The sequence below is a fragment of the Carex rostrata genome, chromosome 14 (genome assembly GCF_964058835.1).
Source record: "Carex rostrata chromosome 14, lpCarRost1.2, whole genome shotgun sequence".
Lineage (NCBI taxonomy): Eukaryota > Viridiplantae > Streptophyta > Magnoliopsida > Poales > Cyperaceae > Carex > Carex rostrata.
In genome coordinates this window covers 1,135,692-1,155,981 of record NC_135931.1, presented here as the reverse complement: position 1 = coordinate 1,155,981, position 20,290 = coordinate 1,135,692, and the positions used below count along the sequence as shown (strand labels likewise).

Here is a 20,290-nt window from a genome sequence, read left to right as displayed (position 1 = left end):
ACGGCTGTCAGATGGTTGTCCCTGCAAGACTGACCCGTCCCCTCGTGTACGAAATGGTGTGAGTTGCTATAAATTCCCCTCTCAGCTCTCTCTCTGATTTTTCCCTTTGTTTTTTTTGCCATTGATAGTGATGCCCCTGTGCCTTGTCTCATGTGTTGAGAAAAACTTGCATCTCCCTCTATAAATTTATGTTTTCCCTCTGAATTGGTTGTTCTAGTGTGAAAATTTCGGTGCTAAGTAGTGACTGTCTTGGTGCTCGCTGATTCCATTGTCTCGGTGTGCTCTGATTTCCTTTGCTTGGTGATTGTTGTGACTGTTCTGACTGGCGCTTGCTTGGTGCCGTGCTGGTGTTGGCCCGGTGCTGTTCTGGTATTCGCTTGGAGCCGGCTGTTCTTTTCCCAATCCATCTCGTGCTAGCTCAATCGGGTAAACTCTAAAACACTCGTTTATGTGATCGGATTTTTGGCCCTTTGCTCGAGTTGTTGATTTTCTCGGCAAAGTTTTGACCTGGGGGCTGTGTTAATTTACGCCTTGCTGCTACCTTGTCAGTGTGTTATGTTGCTTGGCTTGTGCTTTGCTACTACCCTTGTGAATTGTTGTATGATGCACTTACCCCCCCTGCATTGTTGTATTGATTGGTAACTGGTACTGAATCGTACCAGTTCTGTTTTTTTCCTATCTGCTGTGATGCTGGTTGCTTGTTGTTTTCCCTATCTGGTGCTGTTTGACCTCTGTTCCGTGCAGCCTGGTTGTGCTATTTTGCTTGAGTTCTGGTACTGGTACCAGTCGGTACAGACCTAGTGTAATTACTGGTAACCAATATTGATCTGACAGGGACCCCTTTCGTGATGTTCTGAATTGTGGGGGTTGTTTACGCATAATGTAGGTCCTTGTGATAATTGAAATTTAAGAAGGGATTGTTTTGAAAATATGTATGAAATTGGAATTGGGCCCTTGTAAAACAAATAATAAAAGGGGGCCTTATGGGCCTATGGTTTCTGCTGGGCCGAAATCAAGTTATTAATAAATTGAGGAAAGCTTGGGCTTTCTTTATGGGCCTATGCAGAAATTAAATAAAAGAATGTGGGCTTGGCTTTATTAATAATTATGGTATTTGGAATTTTTCCAAAAAGCGTAATTGTCGGATTTAAAACGTGGCTTTTTAAGTTTAAGTTTTATGAGGAATCGAATTAAAATCGAATGCTTACGTAAACTTTAACTAGCTCGGGAAATGATTATACCGTCCAGGGTCTGATGCCTCGATGATGACTCATAACATAATTTGAGCAGATACTATAATAACCCGATTGGACACCTGTATGATCCCGAAACAAACCCAACTAAAACACCCAACACATTAAAATAAAAATAAAAGTTTCATAAGAGGTTTTTAAAATTAAAACATTCCTTTTAAACATTTTCAAACTTGTACGAAAACTCATTGCTAATTAATAAATGACGATTAATTAGTAACAGAAAAATATTATGTCTGACTTAGATTCGAAACGACTAATTATACGTAGAATTAGATTAGTTATAAAATAACGAACTGCTCGACTTAGAAATAATTAGCAAAACACGTAAAGTAGGTAAACATTTCTTTTCTAAAATTTTCGTAAAACAAGTTTACGTATCTAAATTTTACTATAACTAAAGACATATTATAATACTTATTAGTTTAGTAATAATTACATAAGTTATGCACTTTTATAAGAATAGTAATATTAGGAATTTTTAATAATAAATTAATTCTTCGAAAATGCAATTCAATTGGTTAGAATAATTATAGTTAAGTTAGAATAAAGCAAATAGCTAAGTAATTAGGATATACTAATTAGGTAAGAACATGTAAAAGATTTATGTAACTCACGAATAATAATTTTACGAATATTTCGACTTTAGAATTTTTTTTTTATAAGCAACTTATCTTCAAATTAAATTATTAAAACTATAAATTATTTAGAATTAAAATTTGGATAATTTAAATCAAAGTAAATAATTAATATCCGACTAACTGGTTCAGTCGGGCTGACTGAATCGATAACCTTTATAAAATCGAAATAATTGATAATTTAATTTACATATTAACTGGGGCGAGGGTTAGAATAATTTAGCGTAGATTTTAATTAGTGTAATTTCGTGATTTCAGATCAGTCGACTCCGTACGAGTCTGATCCGTGGATCGATCCGACTGACCCGCAGTTCGGAGCATACGCGGAGCACGTTGATTATTAGCGACAGAGACTCCAGCCCTACAGGTGTGGGATATCTGAATTATTCTTTTCGTGGGCGTACTCTTACCAGTCGATCCATCTGACCTGACATCCGCACTTTATTTTTAAGTAGTTGCCTTAAAACTGTAGAGCATGTTTATCCTTTCTGCACTGTAGGTAGAATTGCATGAACCCTGAAAAACTCGAATTTACTGTATTTTAAGAGTAGAGTAATTAAATAATATTATATATGTATCTTATTAGAATATTAGGCTATTAGCTGTCTTCTTCTCGTAAAAGACTATATTATTATTACGTGCATACGCATGCGAGTTCTGTGGCACGATACGATTCGGGATTTGTTCCCTCCCTACATTAGGAGCTACTTTGCCTAGAACGGGATTCCAAGGTCGAGCTACGGGAGCCTACGGGAGCTACGGGAGTCTACGGGAGTCAACGGGGGTCAACGGGAGCCTACGGTTGTGCCGGGCTCAAGCCGGACCCAATGACCGGACTCATAGCCGGACTCATAGCCGGACTCAGCCGGTCTCAGCCGGTCTCGAGCCTTGTGGAATCATGCGTGGTGTACCTATTGGACTGGCCAGACGGTAGAGTTCTCTTCTGCTCATGAGGAAGGAGATTAACTTTTTACGACCTGCATTGTATGATTTCTCCTATTGGATATGTTTGGGTGACGAATCGTTAGGCGAGATGACACATTGGATTTGATATAACCATCGGCTAGTGTGCTATTATCTTGTGGAGCAATGCTCGATGTCACTAGGCAACGTGTATCATTGCACTCTGATCACAGTCCTTGGATTATATTGTTTGGATCTTTTTGATCCTATTGGCACGGCACGGGGTGATTTCTTTATCCATATTATTATTATTGTATTTGGGCACACAGTGCAAGGAGTACTGGATTCCGACTTGATTTATATCCGATATTACACCTTGATTTTATTTTGGGTTTATTTCGCATGTTGGCATAATAGAATAATCGCATCATGGCATCATTCAAAAGTATTGCAAATTCTATTAGCTATTAATATAAGTTCACACATGTGCATATTTTTAATTGCATTCATTTTATAAATAAAAGTGCTTTGACCGTAGAGGATCCCTGAGGGGATAATTCTGGGTCACATACTGGGCGATTCGTCGCTCACCCACAAGTTGTTTCGTGGGTTTTAGGTACAGCATCTGGCGATCCGCAGCAGGAGTTGTCAAGAGTTGTCCCCGATGGCCCCACCGTTTGATTAGCTAGAGTTAGACTTTTGATCAGGTTTACGAGTCTCGTATTTCCTGTGTTATATATACGAGCTCGATAGATCATGTATCCCCTTCTATAGATGGTGTTATTTGGATCCGAGATGGATCGAATTATATGTTATGTATGTGTATGTTTATTTATTTGCTATGTGACTGATGCTTGATATTTATATTATTTTTGCTTCCGCTGCTGTTTGATTTATTATTTATGGTTAGCCTTGCGTGCTTAATGATTAATTAAGCACGAGGCGAGGTTGATCACATCTTAATCCAGAATTCTTGGTTTGGGGTGTGACAGTAACGCATTCCTCTCATTCCCTCTTCGATTACCTTCCTCTGAAGCGGGATCGCGATGTGGGCAGACCGTGTTCTTCTTCTCTGCTCCTTCGTTGCCGTTCCTTTCCTTTAATGAAGGGATCTCTACCCTCTCTGGCACGACCTTAATGATATAAATGTTTTTTTTTTCTTTTTTTAATGTATATATCTTTTCTTAACGAACTTCCATTTGTAATGATTTTATTTTTTCAAAATGCTCGCTTTATTTTTCTGAACAAAATGAGTCAACTATTGGATATGTTTTGCGAATGTTTTGACAGCCATTTATTTTATTTTGTAAATTATGCATAAAATATGCACAGTTGTATTAGAACTGATATGGAAATGATATACATCTGTCGCTTCTAATTTAATATTTGATTATATAATGTACAAAAATAATATCATTAATGTTGGTTGCATATTTATATTGATAATAAAACAAAACATGTAATGTATATTGCAAACTTTTTGTTTACATATCACAATTATAAAATGGTAAAGATAATATGCGTTTGCTAAGTACAAAATAATTTATCTAATCATAATTTTATTTATGACTTTAGTATGATATACTTCGATTCTTTATGTTTACATAATGAGATGGAACTTGTCCATACATTGCTTATTTGATAAAAAAAAAATCAGAAAATCTGTAGGGAAAAAATGATTTTTATAGTTTTTGTCATATATTTTGTAGGTTGAATTTCGACTTAAAATAAACTATTTTATCGGTGTTCGATATTAACTACATAATATAAAAGGGAGAAGTTAATGTACGTTTTATTTATACAGCTTCAAAATTTCTATACAAAAGTTTACATTTTTTATTATGAGCCTGATAATTGTATCCCAAACAAAATCTCCGAGTGTCTTTCCGAAAAAACTTCCAATGTTATCTAACTTTCATTTCCAGCGCTAATATCTAAACATTTAAAGCTATGTTTATAACATTTTACAATGCTACTGCAAGCATTTAAATCTCTGTCTGCAAGCATTAAAATTTTAAATCTGTATAGTTTTAACTCCTAGCTACTTTTATTTTCAAGCAAAAAACAGAAAAATTCTTTCACCCACTTTTTTTAAAAAAAATTTCTCTGATCATTTTCATTTATTTTCTCGACGATTCGTGATGAATTTTGCGAATCTAAAAATATAAACGTTTTTTATCCGGTTTTCTCTTTCAAATGTGATCCATGAAGAATAACTTTTGAGTTATATTTGTGTCGTAATTTTTTTTATCACTTTAAATCTTTGTGACTTTCATTTTTTTTTATTTTGCTTCAAAATAATTTAAACCTCTGTTCACAAGCATATAAACCTCATTAATAACACTTTAAATCTCTAGAATAAAACATATAAACCTCATGTACAAATAATTAAAACCTCAGCGATAACATTTCAAAGCATATAAACCTCAACAATAACACTGCATTTACAAAGCTCATTTACAAAGCGTATAAACCTCATGTACAAAGAATTAAAACCTCAACAATAACATTTCAAAGCATATAATCCTCAACAATAACACTGCATTTGCAAAGCATATAAACCTCATGTACAAAACCTTGAAAATTTTAATGGTTGTAGACTGAGATTTAAAAACTTGAAAATTTAAAGTGCTCATGAGTTTTACTTTAAAAAAAAACAAATGCCTTTAAAATTACTCAAAAATATTTCTTCATGGATCTTATTTGAAAGATAAAATCGAATATAAAATGTTCGTATTTTTAGATTCGTAAAATTCATCATGAATCATCGGGAAAATAAATTGTAATGATCAGAGAAAAAATAAAAAAAATGGGCGAAATGAATCATTCCGTTTTTGACTTGAAGACAAAAGTAGTTAGGAGTGAAAACTATGTAGATTTAAAATGTTAATGCTTTCAGATAGAGATTTATATGCTTACGAGTAGCATTGTAAAATGTTATAAATATAGTTTTAAATGTTTTGATATTAGCACTGAAAATGAAAATTAGACAACATTGAAGGTTTTTTCTGTTAAACTACTCGGGGGGCGCGTTCGGGTATGATGGCTCGGGTACCAAAACATTTCTCTTTTTATTATTTAGTTTTGTTGATTTTTTTTTTTGATTTAAAGCCCGTAGTTTTGTCGAATTTTTTTTTTTGAAAACCTTCGCAGAAGCTACGAAGTCATGAGGGAAAATCTAACTCTCGACCTTTGAGTACAACAAGTCTAGGACTTTTTCCCAGCCAATTGCGCTACCTCCCCTTTCGTAGTTTTGTTGAATTGATTTTGAAAAAAAAAAACTAGTAAACTTTTATTATCTTTAAAGAACACTGTATACATATTCTATCAGTTTTTAATATTTTTATCAATTTTAAATTTACAAAAACTAACATTTATTTAGTTAAAATCTTCCTTATACACAAAATTTAAAAATATACGAACTCTCTAATTATATAAAAATGATATAAAAATGATATAAAAATGATATATTTTTTTAATTTTAACAAGTAGGCAATACAAATCCTTGTTAATGAATATCACGAGTCAACGCGGCTTCGAAATTAATTGGGTGTAACATGGTAAGGTGTTTTAAATTTTGTCTTCTTTTGACAAAAAATAATTGCTGTTTTTATTATTTTAAAAATTACACCGGCACCACACCGCACCGAATCACATCCTCTGCGTTAACGCAACGTTTGAGTTGATATTTTAGGACGCGTGGTGTGCTGTGAGCACGCTTATAACGCGCAGCGCCTTTAATATTAGTGCAGATTAAATCGGACGCTCCAGATCTTAACTCAAAATTGAGTTGACTCAGAAGTTACAAATTGGCAGACACAAGGCACCTTCCCTAATAACTACTCTCTTTCTCCGAATTCACATCTCCCCGTTACCCTACAAGGGAATCTTTTATAGTTAGCGAATCTGGACCGTTATTTGTAACTTTGAACGAATCTCAAAGCCAAATAATACTGCCTCCATCACAAGCCCGAATCTCAAAGCGAATGAGAGTCAATCTCAAACCGTAAAGTGAAGGGAATCTTTTACCTATATTGGAGAGGATAGTTGTTCTCTCCTTCTCCAACCTCTGTCGCTGACCAAACCAACGCATCCCACCTCCACCAAAAAAAGAAAAATTCAATTCAATTCAAAACACGAGAAAAAAAAAGAAGAAGAAGATTTTAAAATAAAGCACTACTATGCTCAAATCTCGCCTTCATTACCCGCTGCTTCCTGACCTCTCTCTCTTTCTCCTCCAATGGCGGTCTCCCCTTCTTCCTCCCCTCCTTCCTCCCCTATACCTCCCCGTCGCCGCCTAGAAACTGGCGAGGTTCGCCGGAGATCCTACCTTTTTGATGGGCTCGGCTCCTTCTCCGACACCTCCTGGTCTCCCTGCTGGTCTCCTTCAAACCGTAGCACTGACCCCACCCCTTTCTCATGGCACCACGTTGAACTCCCTAAAGGTGGGCCATACAAACTGACACACTATGCCCAATCGCTGATCGAGCTTCTCTCCCCTCCGTTGAAGCTATATGAGATTCTCGATCTCGCATCCAATGGTCCGTATTGCGCACAACAGCTGGATGGCACCTTGATCTTTCGTGTGAATTCTGGGGGACCAATTGCCAGCGAGTGCGCAATTCGGTTAGCAGTTCGGGTCACAGAAAACTCGGTCATTACAGTCTCTGTTGGGCGGGTCCCACGGCTCGGGTTTTCAGACCAGAATGGAACCGGTTCATTGTTAACCGAGATACCAACTGTTGAAGGGGAGAAAGAAGGAAGAGTGGTAATAGCAGAACATGTATTAGAGGATCTATTATTGATGAACCACTCAGAAGAGGCTGATAATCCGGTACCAACACGGGTTTCAGGTTTAGTTGTGCATATAATAGATACCCATGTCGACCAACTGCATGATATTGTGACCAGATTTGAGATGGAATTGGATGCAGTCGAGCTTCAATTGGATAAAGGTGTGTACTTTCCTGTTTAATTTGTTTTCAGATGGTCAATTTTTAAAATTGGTTGGATTGTTGGAATGAGTATAAATTGATCCAACATTTGAAATTGGAAAGTTGGGGGTACAATATAATGATTTTGGCTTCTTTTTGTGACGTCCTTGTAACAAAAATAGTACTATTGTTTTTGCCCCTATATATAGGTGGTTATTTGCTGAGAAAACAGATGCTGGATGACAGGAGATTTCCCAAAATGCATCTTGACCTACAACGCCTTTTGCAAGTAACTTTCTCACATCTTTTGGATTGAATAAAAGTTACCACATTACTTGCACTGGTCCATGTTTATATCAGTACCTTGTATATAACTAGCATGTTTATCAAATTGGTAAATGAAAACTTGACAATACAAGAACCTTATTGTCAGCGCTACTATTACCCCATCCAGTACGGGGTTTGGTACTTCAGTATCTGTGCTGTTCAGTAATAATCAAATTATGCATCTTTTCTCCCTTATCACACATAGATTAGACTTAATAAAGGTAATTTGGGCATTTTTGAAAGGAATGGAGGGAATATTGTAAATTATTGATATTTTGTAGAATAAGATGATATTTCCAAACTCAGCACGGCACACATGAAATTGTCTCATTCAGTAATTTCTGTTTGTAACTGTTTTCATTCATGATGTAAGGTTGTTTCTCATGGTGAACAAGTCTTCCCTCGAGTAAAAGAGAAATGTGCGAGTAAAAGCTGGTTTGCTTGTGAAGATATATCTGCTCTAGAAGAACTTATCGGTCGATTGAGGAGGCTCAAGGAAAATCTAGGTTTTCTGACAAATAGAGTGGCAGCACTTCAGGCTGGGCTTGACAGCTGGCAAGCCGAACAGATAAACCGAAAATTATATTATCTCTCCTTCCTCTCCATCATATTCCTTCCTCTATCCATTGTCACTGGGAGTAAGTATTCTCTGTTTGTTAGCTTTGAACATGTCATGCAACTTTTAAGTAACTTGGAAAATACAATTGGCTAGATTGTTAGCTTCATCAATTTGTATCTAAATATAATATATTACAACATTTTGGATCTGTTTCATTGGTATCAAATCCATGACACTCATCAAAAGGGATCAAAATGTATTAACATTTTAAGCATGTGTACAGAATTGATGGGATCACTTACTGTGATTTTAGTTTTTTGTTTGAGTTTGACGCATGGAGGCACAGAATTTGGAGGCATTTGATAATGCACTACTTTCTATATAAAAGATTTAAAAAAAGAAAAAAAAGGATTAACAGAGGAGACTTTATTGGTATCAACTTGAAATAATCTAGAAGCAAAATAATTAAGTAACTTTGTGTTTCTCAAAAGAAAATTAATAATAATAAAGTAACTTTGGGAAACAATTTTCTTGAACTCTGACCACAGTGATCATTTTTCAGAAATAATAGCATTGAAGGAGTATTAAATTTGAAGACATGAAAACACATGATAATTTGCTACAACTTTGATTAAAGTTGCTAATGTTGCCTTCTTTCTTCGCCCTTTGATTTAGTTTTTGGGATGAATGTGGGTGGTGTACCGTGGACCAACCAAAGAAACCCAGAATTAAAAGGTGGGTTTATGAACGTAATGTTTTTATGCGCTGCGGTTGTGTTGCTTCTACTGCTGTGCTTCATGTTCCCTTCTATCTATGTTTGGTTTTTATCTTGGCGAACCAACTCCGAGTTGAAGCGGAATTCGTCTTTCAATAAAAGACCAAGGCGAAATGTTTTAAATGGTAATCATAGAGGAGGCGGCTATGTTCGTATTTGAAGCAGAAAAACAGCATAAAGGTACCTTATGCATTTCATCCAATGGTTTCATGCATCATTTGCTTTAACATGTATTTTTCTAAGAATGCGCTGATGAATGTTTGAAATTAAATTTATGCTTTTAGTAGTAAATAATAAGATAGTTAAGTAGATAGATTAGTAGTAAATTTATGCTTCAAAACATATATTAAGGAATGGCTTTCAGAAGCAACATGAAGTAATTTGGATAAATTTAAACTGCAGCAATATAACATGACTAATGGAGCCTGGAAATTTGTTTTTATATCAGTAGAATTAAATTTGTGTGAACACCTAACCTGTTTTGACCCAAGATAATTTATCTATGTTAATCTATATTTTTCTTTTGAAGACAATAAAGTTGATTAAAAGGGATCTCATTAAAAAAATAAACTTTCTACACCATTTAATTCTTCTTATTGTCTATTGATACTTGCAGGAAAACATTGTATTTTCGATATCTTTAGTTGGAATCCAGCTCATTGGCTGCTGTGTAACTTATGTACACTAGGTGTTATTTTATTCTTTTTTTTGTTCTGTGAATTATTAATTGTATTATGTTCATACATCCCCTTGGGGAAATAGTTTAGTTTGTATTACGGAGAATGGCTGTAGTCTAAAATCTTTTGGGTATGCTACATGTATACACTATACAGTAATATGTTTCAGCTACTACAACAAAATAACTACAATGTTACATGGAAAGGATATATATATGAGGAGTAGAACTAGGGTGTTCGTAAGTTCACCAAGAAACTTGGTGAAATCAAGTCTAAAACTCGTCAAATCGGTTTCAAATAATGAATCTGAACTGTTGAAATCCATCTACCTTACAACTGATGTGTCTATATGTGAAAATTTTAAACATTCGAATTAATTTAGTATAAAGCCAATCGGTAAAATTTAAAAGGTTAATAAATTAATTTTAATACATTCATTTTTTGAATGTTTTTTAATCACTTGATTTTATACTAAATTAATTTAAATATTTAAAATTTTCACATGTAGACGTATCACTCGTAAGATAGGTGAATTTTAACATTTTGGATTCATCATTTGAAGCTGATTTGACGGATTTTAAATTTGAGTTCATCAAGAGGCTTAGTGAACTTAAGAACACCTTAGTTCACGAACTAAGAGACTTGATATATATATATGCCGATATAATATTTTGTTACTTCAATGTCTCTTATAAATAAATTAGTTAAACTGTTAAAACAATGTTTGAATGAATCAACAGTTGAAAATAAATGATACGGTAAACGATAGGGATGCACGATATTGGGGTTAGTGTAACAATTATGTTTAAAAAAAAAATGACCAACTCGCATAGTATGAAAATAGTGTTGATTTTGTGTTATTCGAAATAGTAAAACATTGTTACTGTATGATTCGAAGTGCTAATCTAAAGAGTACTAATTTTATTATTGGATGATTTGATTGGATTAGCAAAATAATTTATTGGACGATTTAGCAACAAATAATTATTTGGGTCCAGCAGCGGAACCGTCCGTGTATAGGTAAGGGTAGATTTATACATAGTCTAGGGTACTAAACTACAACATGATTTTAATTTTTTCAATCATTTAGAGCATCTCCGACGGTGAAAGCTTTTTGCAATTTCAAACAGCACAATTGTAATTGCAATTCATTTTATTTTCACCGACTCTACATCCGTAAAATTAGATCTAATTTCATTTTGACTGCCACATCAGCGATTTCTTTTTTTGATTGACCTTTTAATTTCTTCTCCATGCATTTCGGTTCATATTCTTCTTTCGTGCCTTTTTCTTCTCTCCTTTCTTCACCTAACTACTTCAAAAAACAATCATCTCTCTTCTCTCCACGATGAACAACACAAGCCCCCTTCTCCCTTCTATCTCCTCTGTCTCTCCTGTCCCATCTCTCTCCATACATTCTTCAATGAAGAGGCCCATTAAATTGGAACTAAAACATGAATTAACAACAATGAATGTAAAGTGGTTATTTTCATGAGAATCAGACGATACTATAATTAAAAAACCAGAATATTCATTATATATTCAAAATGTTATACTTCATGTAACTATTTGAACCAATTAAATTGGAATTAATATATTTTCGCAAATTGGTCCAAACAAACATATAATTGATTATTGCTAGAATTAAATTGCCTCGTTCAACTCAAAAGGTAAGAGAGGAAGTTCCACAGAAGGAGCTCGATTTGTTGTACAGTATCTCCTAAATCAGTGGTGATTTGAGGTGAAATTGAGGAAGTGGACAGATGCGCCTCCATTTAAAAGATGGTATCACGGTTTTTGATGCAAGTGAAGAATGATTACAGGAGGAAGAGTCACTCCGTGTCTCATTGGAAGAAAGCTTTATTAACGTAATAGTTTGTGGAGAAATGGGAGGGAAAGAGTGGAGGCGGCAGATCCGGTGACAGCGGAGGAATGGGAACGAGAAGGGGAGAGGAAGAAACAATGGAGTGTAATAGCTTCGTTTGGGAGAGGAAAGATGGGGAGGAAGAAGGGTTTGATCCATGGAGCGAATTTGATTGGCTATTGTTCGCTAGCCTGGAAGATTGAAAGCGAAATGAAATTCGGATGAAAGCTTGCGAATTTGAAAGGACTGCTACATCGGTGAGAACTCAAATAAAATTGACACGTCGGAGCCACGTCGGTATTTGCAATTCCATATGCAAGCTGTTGGAGATGCTCTTATATTAATATTTAATTGAATTTTTATTTTTCTTAATATTTTACATAGTTAAACTCTTCTCATAAATTATCATATATATACATTGCATGTTTGCTTATAGTAGGACTGTAAATAAGCTAAGTTTGAGTGAATTATCCTCAACTCGTGCTCAACTCATTTAGTTAATAAGCGAGTCAATTCGAGTTTGGATGACAATGATAAGTTGTAAAACCTACTTGAGTTGGTAAACAACTCGTTTATAACTCGTTTAACCAGTCAATTTTCTAATTAGTTATAGTTATATACTAGTAAGAGTTTATCTAAACACAAACAATTCAAATAGCTTAGTAAGAATTTATCTAAATACAAACAATTTAAATATAATTAACAAGACAACTAACAAAACATATAATCCAAACAATAGCTTATGAGTCATTTAGAGGGCATAGCATTTATTATGACGAATTTTGTACAACTCAAGTTGGTAATAAGTGAGTTGAGGTATGCTCAAACTCAGCTTATTTATTAAACGATTCAGCCAACTCGAGTTAGAATTGACTCGAGTTATAAATGAGTGAGTTAAAGAAAGCAGTTAGCAAGCGAGTTATGAACGAGTTACGAGTTTGAGCAATTTTGTATAGCCTTGTAGCTCAGTAGTTAGGATTATAATTTGTTATTGGAAAGATTTGGATTCAAATCCTGATCATGTATTATGCATTTTGATTTTAGTTTTTTCTATCTAAATTTTTTAGTTCTGCACCTGCGGTGTACAAAAATTTGTAAAAATATTTTTGATTTGAAAAGTAATCACAGTGTTATGTTCCATTGTACAAATATTTTGTATGATATCATACGAATATACTGAAAGCCATACATCTGTTCATAAAATATACGAATATACCTAATATATGAAATAATTATAATATTTTGCCCCACGGTTTTACCCTAGTTTATTTTGCACAATTATATCGCGAGGAGGGATCCAATTACATCTTTTTTTGTGATATCGAATTACAATCTTCATTTTCAAAATTTTCAAAGTTCAAATAGTCGATCCAAACCGTTCAACATAATGGATATATTAAAATGTGCTTGCAGATCAAATTTTACATTTTACATTTTTTTTATTTTTTTTACTATTTATTAAGTATTTAACAAAATCGCTATATTCATACCTTTGAAACTTTATATCCATCTTCATAAATAGTAAAAAAATTAAAAAAATATATAAAATTTGATCTGCAAGCACATTTTAACATATCTATCATGTTGAACGATTTGGATCAACTATTTGGACTTCAAAAATATAAAATATAATCCAGTGTTACCAAAAAAGGTTATAAGTGGATCTCTCCTCTTATATCTCACATGTTGTCCTCCGTCCATGTTTACATCGCGTCAAAAGCGAATCTACATTCATTCACTATTATTTTAAAATTTTAATTATGTATATCAAAATTGAGGAGGGCACAAATGCCTTGCCCCAATTGTACTTTCAATATTTTTATCTTCAATTTTAAAATTCAAACAAACAATTCGAACCACTCAACATGATATCCACATTAAAAAAATGATTGGAGATCAAATTATATATTTTTTGAGTTCTTTTAACTATTTTTGAGATAGGTACAAATCATTGTTTTTTTAGAAAATTGACCATCTAAAATATTGATTTTGTACCAATCTTAAAAAATAGTAAAAAAATTTCAACAAAAATATAAAATTTGGTCTCCAATCATATTTTAACGTGGATATCATGTCGAGAGGTTTGGATCATCTGTTTGAACTTTGAAATTGAAGATAAAGATGTTGGGGTACGATTGGAGCATGAAACAATGGGGCATTTGAGTCCTCATCGAAATTTAACTGAAATATATTTTTTGAAACTTTTATATACTGCAGTCTCTTTCTACAATATCAAATAATTAATAGTTAAAAATATTATTTTATAGTTGTAGAGACTTAAATTCAAATTTAACCTATCATCTGTTGAACATTTAAAATTTTAACCAAATCTGGAGATGTTCTAGTTCCAAAGCACATCCCAACACAAATAATGTTACTATTGTCAGATTAATGCTATCTGGGTGCATCCAGTATCTGTATCCCGTATTCTCTTCAATTAAAAACAACACAAAATGTTTAACCCTTTGATCCGAAAGAAAATTTCTTACTGCAAATATGAAACAGGATTGAGAACCGATTCAGCGATGTAAAATCTCCTCTCTTTCTTCCCTCCATTATAGTGCATCCATTTTTTCTTCTCCACTGAAAGGTGCAATGTCAATTTAATGTTTATTTAAAAAAAGTAATAAGTCCAGGAACGCAACAGACAGATCCTGAGAGAACAGGCATGTTTCGAGACTATTTCACAAAGTATCCATTACTTCACCAGAGTTTTGGGGGGTGGGGGGGTATCCTCTGAGATATCTCATATTTTGCGTGACCGGTGCCTATTCGGGATAGCACAGGGGGCCAGTATTATTTGAGCTTTGAGATTTGTGCAGAACGTGTTTGAACAGTTGTGATTTTCCAAAAAGTCACCCAAAATGTGAGATATCTTAGAGGATGCGAATTCGGGTGGGGGGGGGGTTGGAGTACGGACATACATTAAAGGAAGAATGGAAACTTGAAATCTAAGCCAACAACGTGACATGTTAAATCTGTTCAAAATGTATACTTCCTCATTCAATTTGTTCCGATCAATTAAAATTTCGATTCAAAATCTATTTGGTTGAACTCTATCCCATTGAAATCAATTAAAATTTTGTCAAGAATCTCAATGTGAAGTTCAGTTGACATAGACGTTGCCAAACTATGACCTCTATAGCAAGTAGCACAAACAAAAACTTGATTCATATGTCTTGACACAGAGGTCAGTGACTGTTCACTCCAACAATATCAGTTAAAAGTTTGAAACAAAAGAATTGTACTCTCTAAAGAAACATAACACAATGCACATTCTGTCCTTTTTTCTAATGAACAAATAATGAAGAATACAACTGTAACATGTTCCCTGTTGTTAGCCTCTAACACCAAAAGTTTTCACTGAACCTGTTGTATATCGTTGACGTGTGTTAAAACAAGTTCATGCATACGGAAAGCTGTTTGAAAAGTACAATTTTGTGGCATTGCAGGCTTATCAAGTAGACCTAGCAACTTCTACATAAGAACCTACTGTTTAAGGACATTGTTCCAAATAAACAGGCTTTGGCAATAGGAGAAAATTGAGATGGGGCGGTAGCACAGTTGGCTAGGAGAAAAAGGTCTAGAACTGTGGTTCCCAAGGGTCGAGAGTTCGAATCCCGCTCACGAACATTTTTTTAAAAAAAAAAAGACAAAAGGAGAAAATTGACCCAAATAACAATGAAGAGTACCTATAATTTTATCTGTCAAGTAGTTCCAGAAGCACCTCCAATAACACTTGTACCAGCAGCTATATTATCTGGCAAGAGTTGCACAAGTCATATCGACAAATGTTGTGCCCAAGCACTAGGTAACATCTAACAACATTATCCAAGTTGCTTATGTATTGCTTGTAAATCAACTTATTACTAAGAAACTTTCTATAATTTTGTGAGCTGGTTTAAATTATAATAAAAACCTATACGACATTAGTGGGTTATACTTATTGAAATTGGATGTTAACATGTAAAAATGAATTGTAAGGTGTAACATGACCTTACTGGTATGGTACCAAAGTTCAAACAAGATAATGGTAAGTATTAGTACCTGTGGAACCAGCAGAGACAATTTGATCTATTCTATCTATGCGCCTTTGTATGGATTTCAGAAGCATATTTAGTGATAGGACTCTCTTGCGAATCGATGAAATTTTAGCAGCTTGTTGCATAATCAGCGGTACTGGTGCCTCTTCTAATAGTTTGTCCAACTCTTCAATTCCCAAACACAAGGAAACAAATGAATGAATATTCAAATTGATATCTTGGAAAAGCAGCACAAGTACCATTTTTGAAATTTTACTGGTAGAGCTGGTACAATACCAGACTCTTGAGGTAACAGTTTCCGAAGCAAGCAATTGGACAAGTATAAGCCTAAACTAGCTCACTCTCAAGTGTGAAAATAAGATAGAATTGCTAAAGGATACGATTGTACTGGAGAGAGAGAGAGAGAGAACGAAAACGATTGAACTGGAACAAGAATAATCGAACCTAAGGTGATGCGATCAAGAGAAAGCGAGAGCTCCTCCTGGCTCCGACCAACGCAGTTTGCTCTGGCGTCGAAGTCTCTGATCGCGCCACCAAGCACCGCCGCAATCGCCTCCGCAAGAGCATCGCATCGCACCTCTCCACCGTCCGTCAATATCCCTGCTTGATCTCCACCGTCCATCTGGAAGAGCTACCCATCAAAGATGCACTAAACTGGGACAAAATGATTTATTCGTTCTCCACACCCAATTCAAGGTGAAATCGCATCCTCTGAGATATCTCATATTTTGCGTGACTTTTTATAATATCTCAACTGTTCAAATAAGTTTCGCACGAATCACAAAGAACAATAACACTGGCCCCCGCGCTTTCACCGATTAGGCACCGGACACGTCGGTAACGTAAAATATGAGATATCTCCGAGGATACGCGTTGATTCAAGGCCTGATTCAAGCCCAGTCCATTAGAGCACATTCGTATGGGCCTCCATAAAAAAGGTGCTAAACACGTGTATTGGTTAGTCTTTAAACAGAGGCCTGGCCCATTCAATATGGCATATTACGAAAATGCTCATACGGGTCGCTCTATATATAACCAAACCCTAGCTCCCATGAACCACAAGCGCCGCCTAACAAGAGAGGCAGAGAGAGAGGTGAGATCGGAGAACACTACTTTCGCGCACGATGAGGGCTAAGGTGAAATCTCTGAACTATCTCTTAGAAATAATCGTAGATTCTGTATTCATTTGTTCTTAGACGGAGAAATCGCGAATTATGTTTGAAGTTTTAATTTTCTTTTAGCTAATTTGCTCTAGTTCATTATTATACGTAATTTCCTGAAAAAAAATTCGGCTTTTTATCATGCATATCGCCGCTGAATCTTTTCAGTGCTAAATTTGTAGGATTTTTTATAAATAAATCACAAAATGATATTGATTTACAATCACTATATATGTAATTTTTGGTGTTTTGTGAAATTTTTTTTATTAAAATCCCTGAGCAAACACTATCCTCTCAATTCTTTATTTGTGGTTATGTAAAAATGGTTAATATCTCTAAAAACCTCATTATTTGAACCGTCAATAGTTTTTTTTTGTAGTTGATCAAGGATATATTGTAGTTATTTATATGTGTGGTAAACATTCAATAGGTTTTTTTACTCGTTATTCTATATTTGCGATAAGTCTCAACTCCTGTTAAGAGACTAATTATCATAGTTTTTGTAATGTATTATATCTTCGTAGAATATAATTGTTTGCTATTATTGTTCTCAACGTTACACTTGAAGTTGTCATAAAGTTAATTGAACAAGTGCATCCTGTGGTGCAATATTACAAGTAAGAGGTTCAAATTTAGCAAATATTAGCGAGAAGTGTTGTTGCATATGGCCATATTGATTGGTACAAGAATTAAGCAATGGGATATTTTGTGTTATATTTTATTGCTCAGTTTTGTATGTTTTACTAATGGCTGAACTAGAATTTCCCAATGCGGGCACTAATGAAGTCATTATTATTATTTTATCTAAATCAAGACTTTGTTAAAATTAGGAGTTGATATAGAAATATTTGAGGTTTTTGTTAAAATTAGTACAGTTATCTAATTCCCATTGGGGCAGAATTATTTGAGGTTTTATTTAATTCAAGACTTTGTTAAAACTAGGATTTCCCAGTGCGGGCAGTAATTGACCCCATAAAAAACCAATATCTGTTTGCCACTGACGAATGAGTCATGCTGGGTGCATAAGCACTAGTGAAGTGTCATTAGAAGCGGTTTAACAGAATCCTGTGTATTAATATCTGTTGCTGTTCTTTGTTTGTATACAAGCTACTATGGCTTTGCATGCTTGAATTTAACTTTATTTTTTTATATGTAATTGCAGTGGAAGAAGAAGAGAATGAGGAGGTTGAAGAGGAAGCGCCGAAAGATGAGGCAGCGATCCAAGTAATCTAAAATCTATATCTGTAGCCTCTCAAGTTACTGGTTGAGGTTTTGTTTGCTGTTGGCCTCTTATGAATTATGTTAGTTTATGTTGCTTGAGACTTTGTAGGTCTCTTTTGTCGTATTTTAGTATTAATACTTGCTGAGGTTATTGTACTGCTGAATTTTGTTTTATTGCCATGTGGTGTTTAATATTTTTATTTCAACTTTTTAATTACTGACAATGTTTTTGAATTAGCTGGACAACTGAGTAATATCTGTTTCTTTGCATCTTTACCTGGATAATAATTTCTTATCTGCATCTGTATAAGATGTAGTTATAGGTAGGCATTTGAAAACGGTTTGGGTCAGGTAAGGTTGGTCCAGACCTGGCTGGGTCCCATTTGGGGGAGTTGGCGCAAACCCGTGCTAGACCCTTGGTCCAAAATTAGCACTGGTCAGGTCGGGTGCGGGTTGGGTCTGGGTCTGTTTTTTTAAAAAAAAAAAAAAAAGGAGATCCCCTCACAGTATGTTCAGTGGTCGTATGTTGAAACCCATTAATAAGAAAATGTGTTTTTGTGGGGGTACTGTATGAAAGTTTGTATATATTTAGTAGTGACCTAGTGGTTGGTTGTACTGATAAGAAATTATGATTCATATATCTTAGTGCTTTTCTTTTTTTAGAGAAATCAGTGTATTTGTTGTTGGATTGTTCTATGACTTGTGGTTTTGTTTGTATATAGTATTACTTTTCCTCTATTTAATGAGTTAATAGATCTGAATTCTAGTTTTTATTATATAGCATATCAATTGAAGAGAATGTATACTGATCATAGCCTCTCCACTTTCACAATCTTTTGTATTGAAAAAAGAAAAAGAAAAAAGAAAGAGAGGAAACATGAGAGAGAGAGGGGGTCTTGTGCTGGTCATCGTGGAGAGTTGTTTATTTAAGTGGTGAGCGGTGGCTGTATTGTCATTTTTCAAACAAATTAGTGTTGAGCGGAGAAAGGAGCGTACCAGGAACAAAAACTCACGGGAGAAGAAAGAAAGAGGTCAGCCCAAAAAAAAGAAGATATCGCTGATGTGGCAGTCAAAATGAAATTAAATCCAAATTCATAAATGTAGAGCGGTTGAAATTAAAATGAATTGCAATTGTAATTATTTTATGACAGTCTGTATGCAATTGCAAAGACTTTCACCGGTGGAGATACTCTTAAAAAGTATTATTTTGTAGTTGTAGAGACTGACTAGAGCTGGCTTTTTTTTGCGAAATTCCTGTTTGTTTACTTTCATCTGTTCCTTCGGAAGAGAGATCTAAATTCAAATTTGACCTATCGTCTATTTTGAACATTTAAAATTTAAGCCAAATCTCGAGATGTTCTAGTTCCAAAGCACATTCCAACACAAATAATGTTACTATTTTCAGATTAATGCTATCTGGATGCATCCAACATGACAAGATTCACATTTTATTCGCGTTTAATTCACAAATAAAACGTTTTTCAGAGGTTCTCGCACCGAACAACTAGGTGCGAACAACGAACTATTCCGTTGACCGAATAAAACACAAATTTTACGAGTTATTCGCGTTTTATAAAGAATTATTCATGATATTTAAATAAATTTGATTTTTATGGGCCACTGCAAGAGCCCAATAGGCCACGAGTCTTCAGTTGAAAAGATGACTCATTGAACCAATTCAAATGCAAACCCACCCTCATGCATGCCAACCTTCTTTTATAGGAACCTTAGCGCTTTTATCATATTGTTTCTTGCATGTGGGACTAAGCAAGCGCTGGTACAAGTAGAAACCGGACAAGATTTTTGCTTTAGTTTTACAAGGTTTATATATATATTTTTTATGAGTAGGCAAAGGCTGTCAAATAAAATTTTATTATACAAAAGTAAATAATTACAAGCTGCACTGATTTAGGAATAATTTCGAATTAAGAATTTT

The 20,290-nt window shown here is 34.6% G+C and overlaps 2 protein-coding genes and 2 long non-coding RNA genes across 5 annotated transcripts; 3 read left to right on the top strand and 1 right to left on the bottom strand.

The window, feature by feature from the left end:
• Window positions 1–204: 204 nt before the first annotated feature.
• LOC144565728 (uncharacterized) lies at window positions 205–3,673 on the top strand. Its single transcript, XR_013514947.1, has 3 exons — window positions 205–426; window positions 2,150–2,258; window positions 3,411–3,673. It is a non-coding gene; the product is annotated as an uncharacterized LOC144565728 (long non-coding RNA).
• A 3,272-nt stretch (window positions 3,674–6,945) lies between these two features.
• Window positions 6,946–10,280, top strand: LOC144565837 (Magnesium transporter CorA-like family protein). Its single transcript, XM_078315684.1, has 5 exons — window positions 6,946–7,749; window positions 7,938–8,017; window positions 8,429–8,693; window positions 9,290–9,569; window positions 10,006–10,280. The coding sequence occupies exons 1-4, from the start codon at window positions 7,035–7,037 to the stop codon at window positions 9,547–9,549; spliced, it is 1,320 nt and encodes a 439-aa protein (XP_078171810.1). The 5' UTR covers window positions 6,946–7,034; the 3' UTR covers window positions 9,550–9,569; window positions 10,006–10,280.
• A 3,995-nt stretch (window positions 10,281–14,275) lies between these two features.
• LOC144565237 (SNARE-associated protein-like protein) lies at window positions 14,276–16,639 on the bottom strand. 2 transcript variants are annotated; one of them, XM_078314940.1, is made up of 4 exons: window positions 16,418–16,630; window positions 15,978–16,139; window positions 15,623–15,690; window positions 14,276–14,513 (listed from the first exon to the last, which is right to left on the bottom strand). In XM_078314940.1, exons 1-3 carry the CDS (start codon window positions 16,593–16,595, stop codon window positions 15,638–15,640), a joined length of 393 nt encoding a protein of 130 aa, XP_078171066.1. In that variant the 5' UTR covers window positions 16,596–16,630; the 3' UTR covers window positions 14,276–14,513; window positions 15,623–15,637. The 2 variants fall into 2 exon arrangements, with proteins under 2 accessions (XP_078171066.1, XP_078171067.1); XM_078314941.1 differs by lacking the exon at window positions 14,276–14,513 and adding an exon at window positions 15,080–15,299 and having other exon boundaries at window positions 16,418–16,639.
• Window positions 16,640–16,987: 348 nt separating this feature from the next.
• On the top strand, window positions 16,988–18,571 carry LOC144565832 (uncharacterized). Its single transcript, XR_013514987.1, has 2 exons — window positions 16,988–17,109; window positions 18,296–18,571. It is a non-coding gene; the product is annotated as an uncharacterized LOC144565832 (long non-coding RNA).
• Window positions 18,572–20,290: the final 1,719 nt, after the last annotated feature.

Bases quoted from the DNA above. Each gene is read 5' to 3' on its own strand.
- LOC144565837 (XM_078315684.1), top strand. From the start codon at position 7,035: ATGGCGGTCTCCCCTTCTTCCTCCCCTCCTTCCTCCCCTATACCTCCC. The intron at 8,018-8,428 runs GTAACTTTCTCA...TCATGATGTAAG, and splicing joins ACCTACAACGCCTTTTGCAA to GTTGTTTCTCATGGTGAACA. The intron at 8,694-9,289 runs GTAAGTATTCTC...CCTTTGATTTAG, and splicing joins TCTATCCATTGTCACTGGGA to TTTTTGGGATGAATGTGGGT.
- LOC144565237 (XM_078314941.1), bottom strand. From the start codon at position 16,595: ATGGACGGTGGAGATCAAGCAGGGATATTGACGGACGGTGGAGAGGTG. The intron at 16,140-16,417 runs GTTCGATTATTC...TGGGAATTGAAG, and splicing joins TCTTGATCGCATCACCTTAG to AGTTGGACAAACTATTAGAA. The intron at 15,691-15,977 runs GTACTAATACTT...AACTCTTGCCAG, and splicing joins TGTCTCTGCTGGTTCCACAG to ATAATATAGCTGCTGGTACA.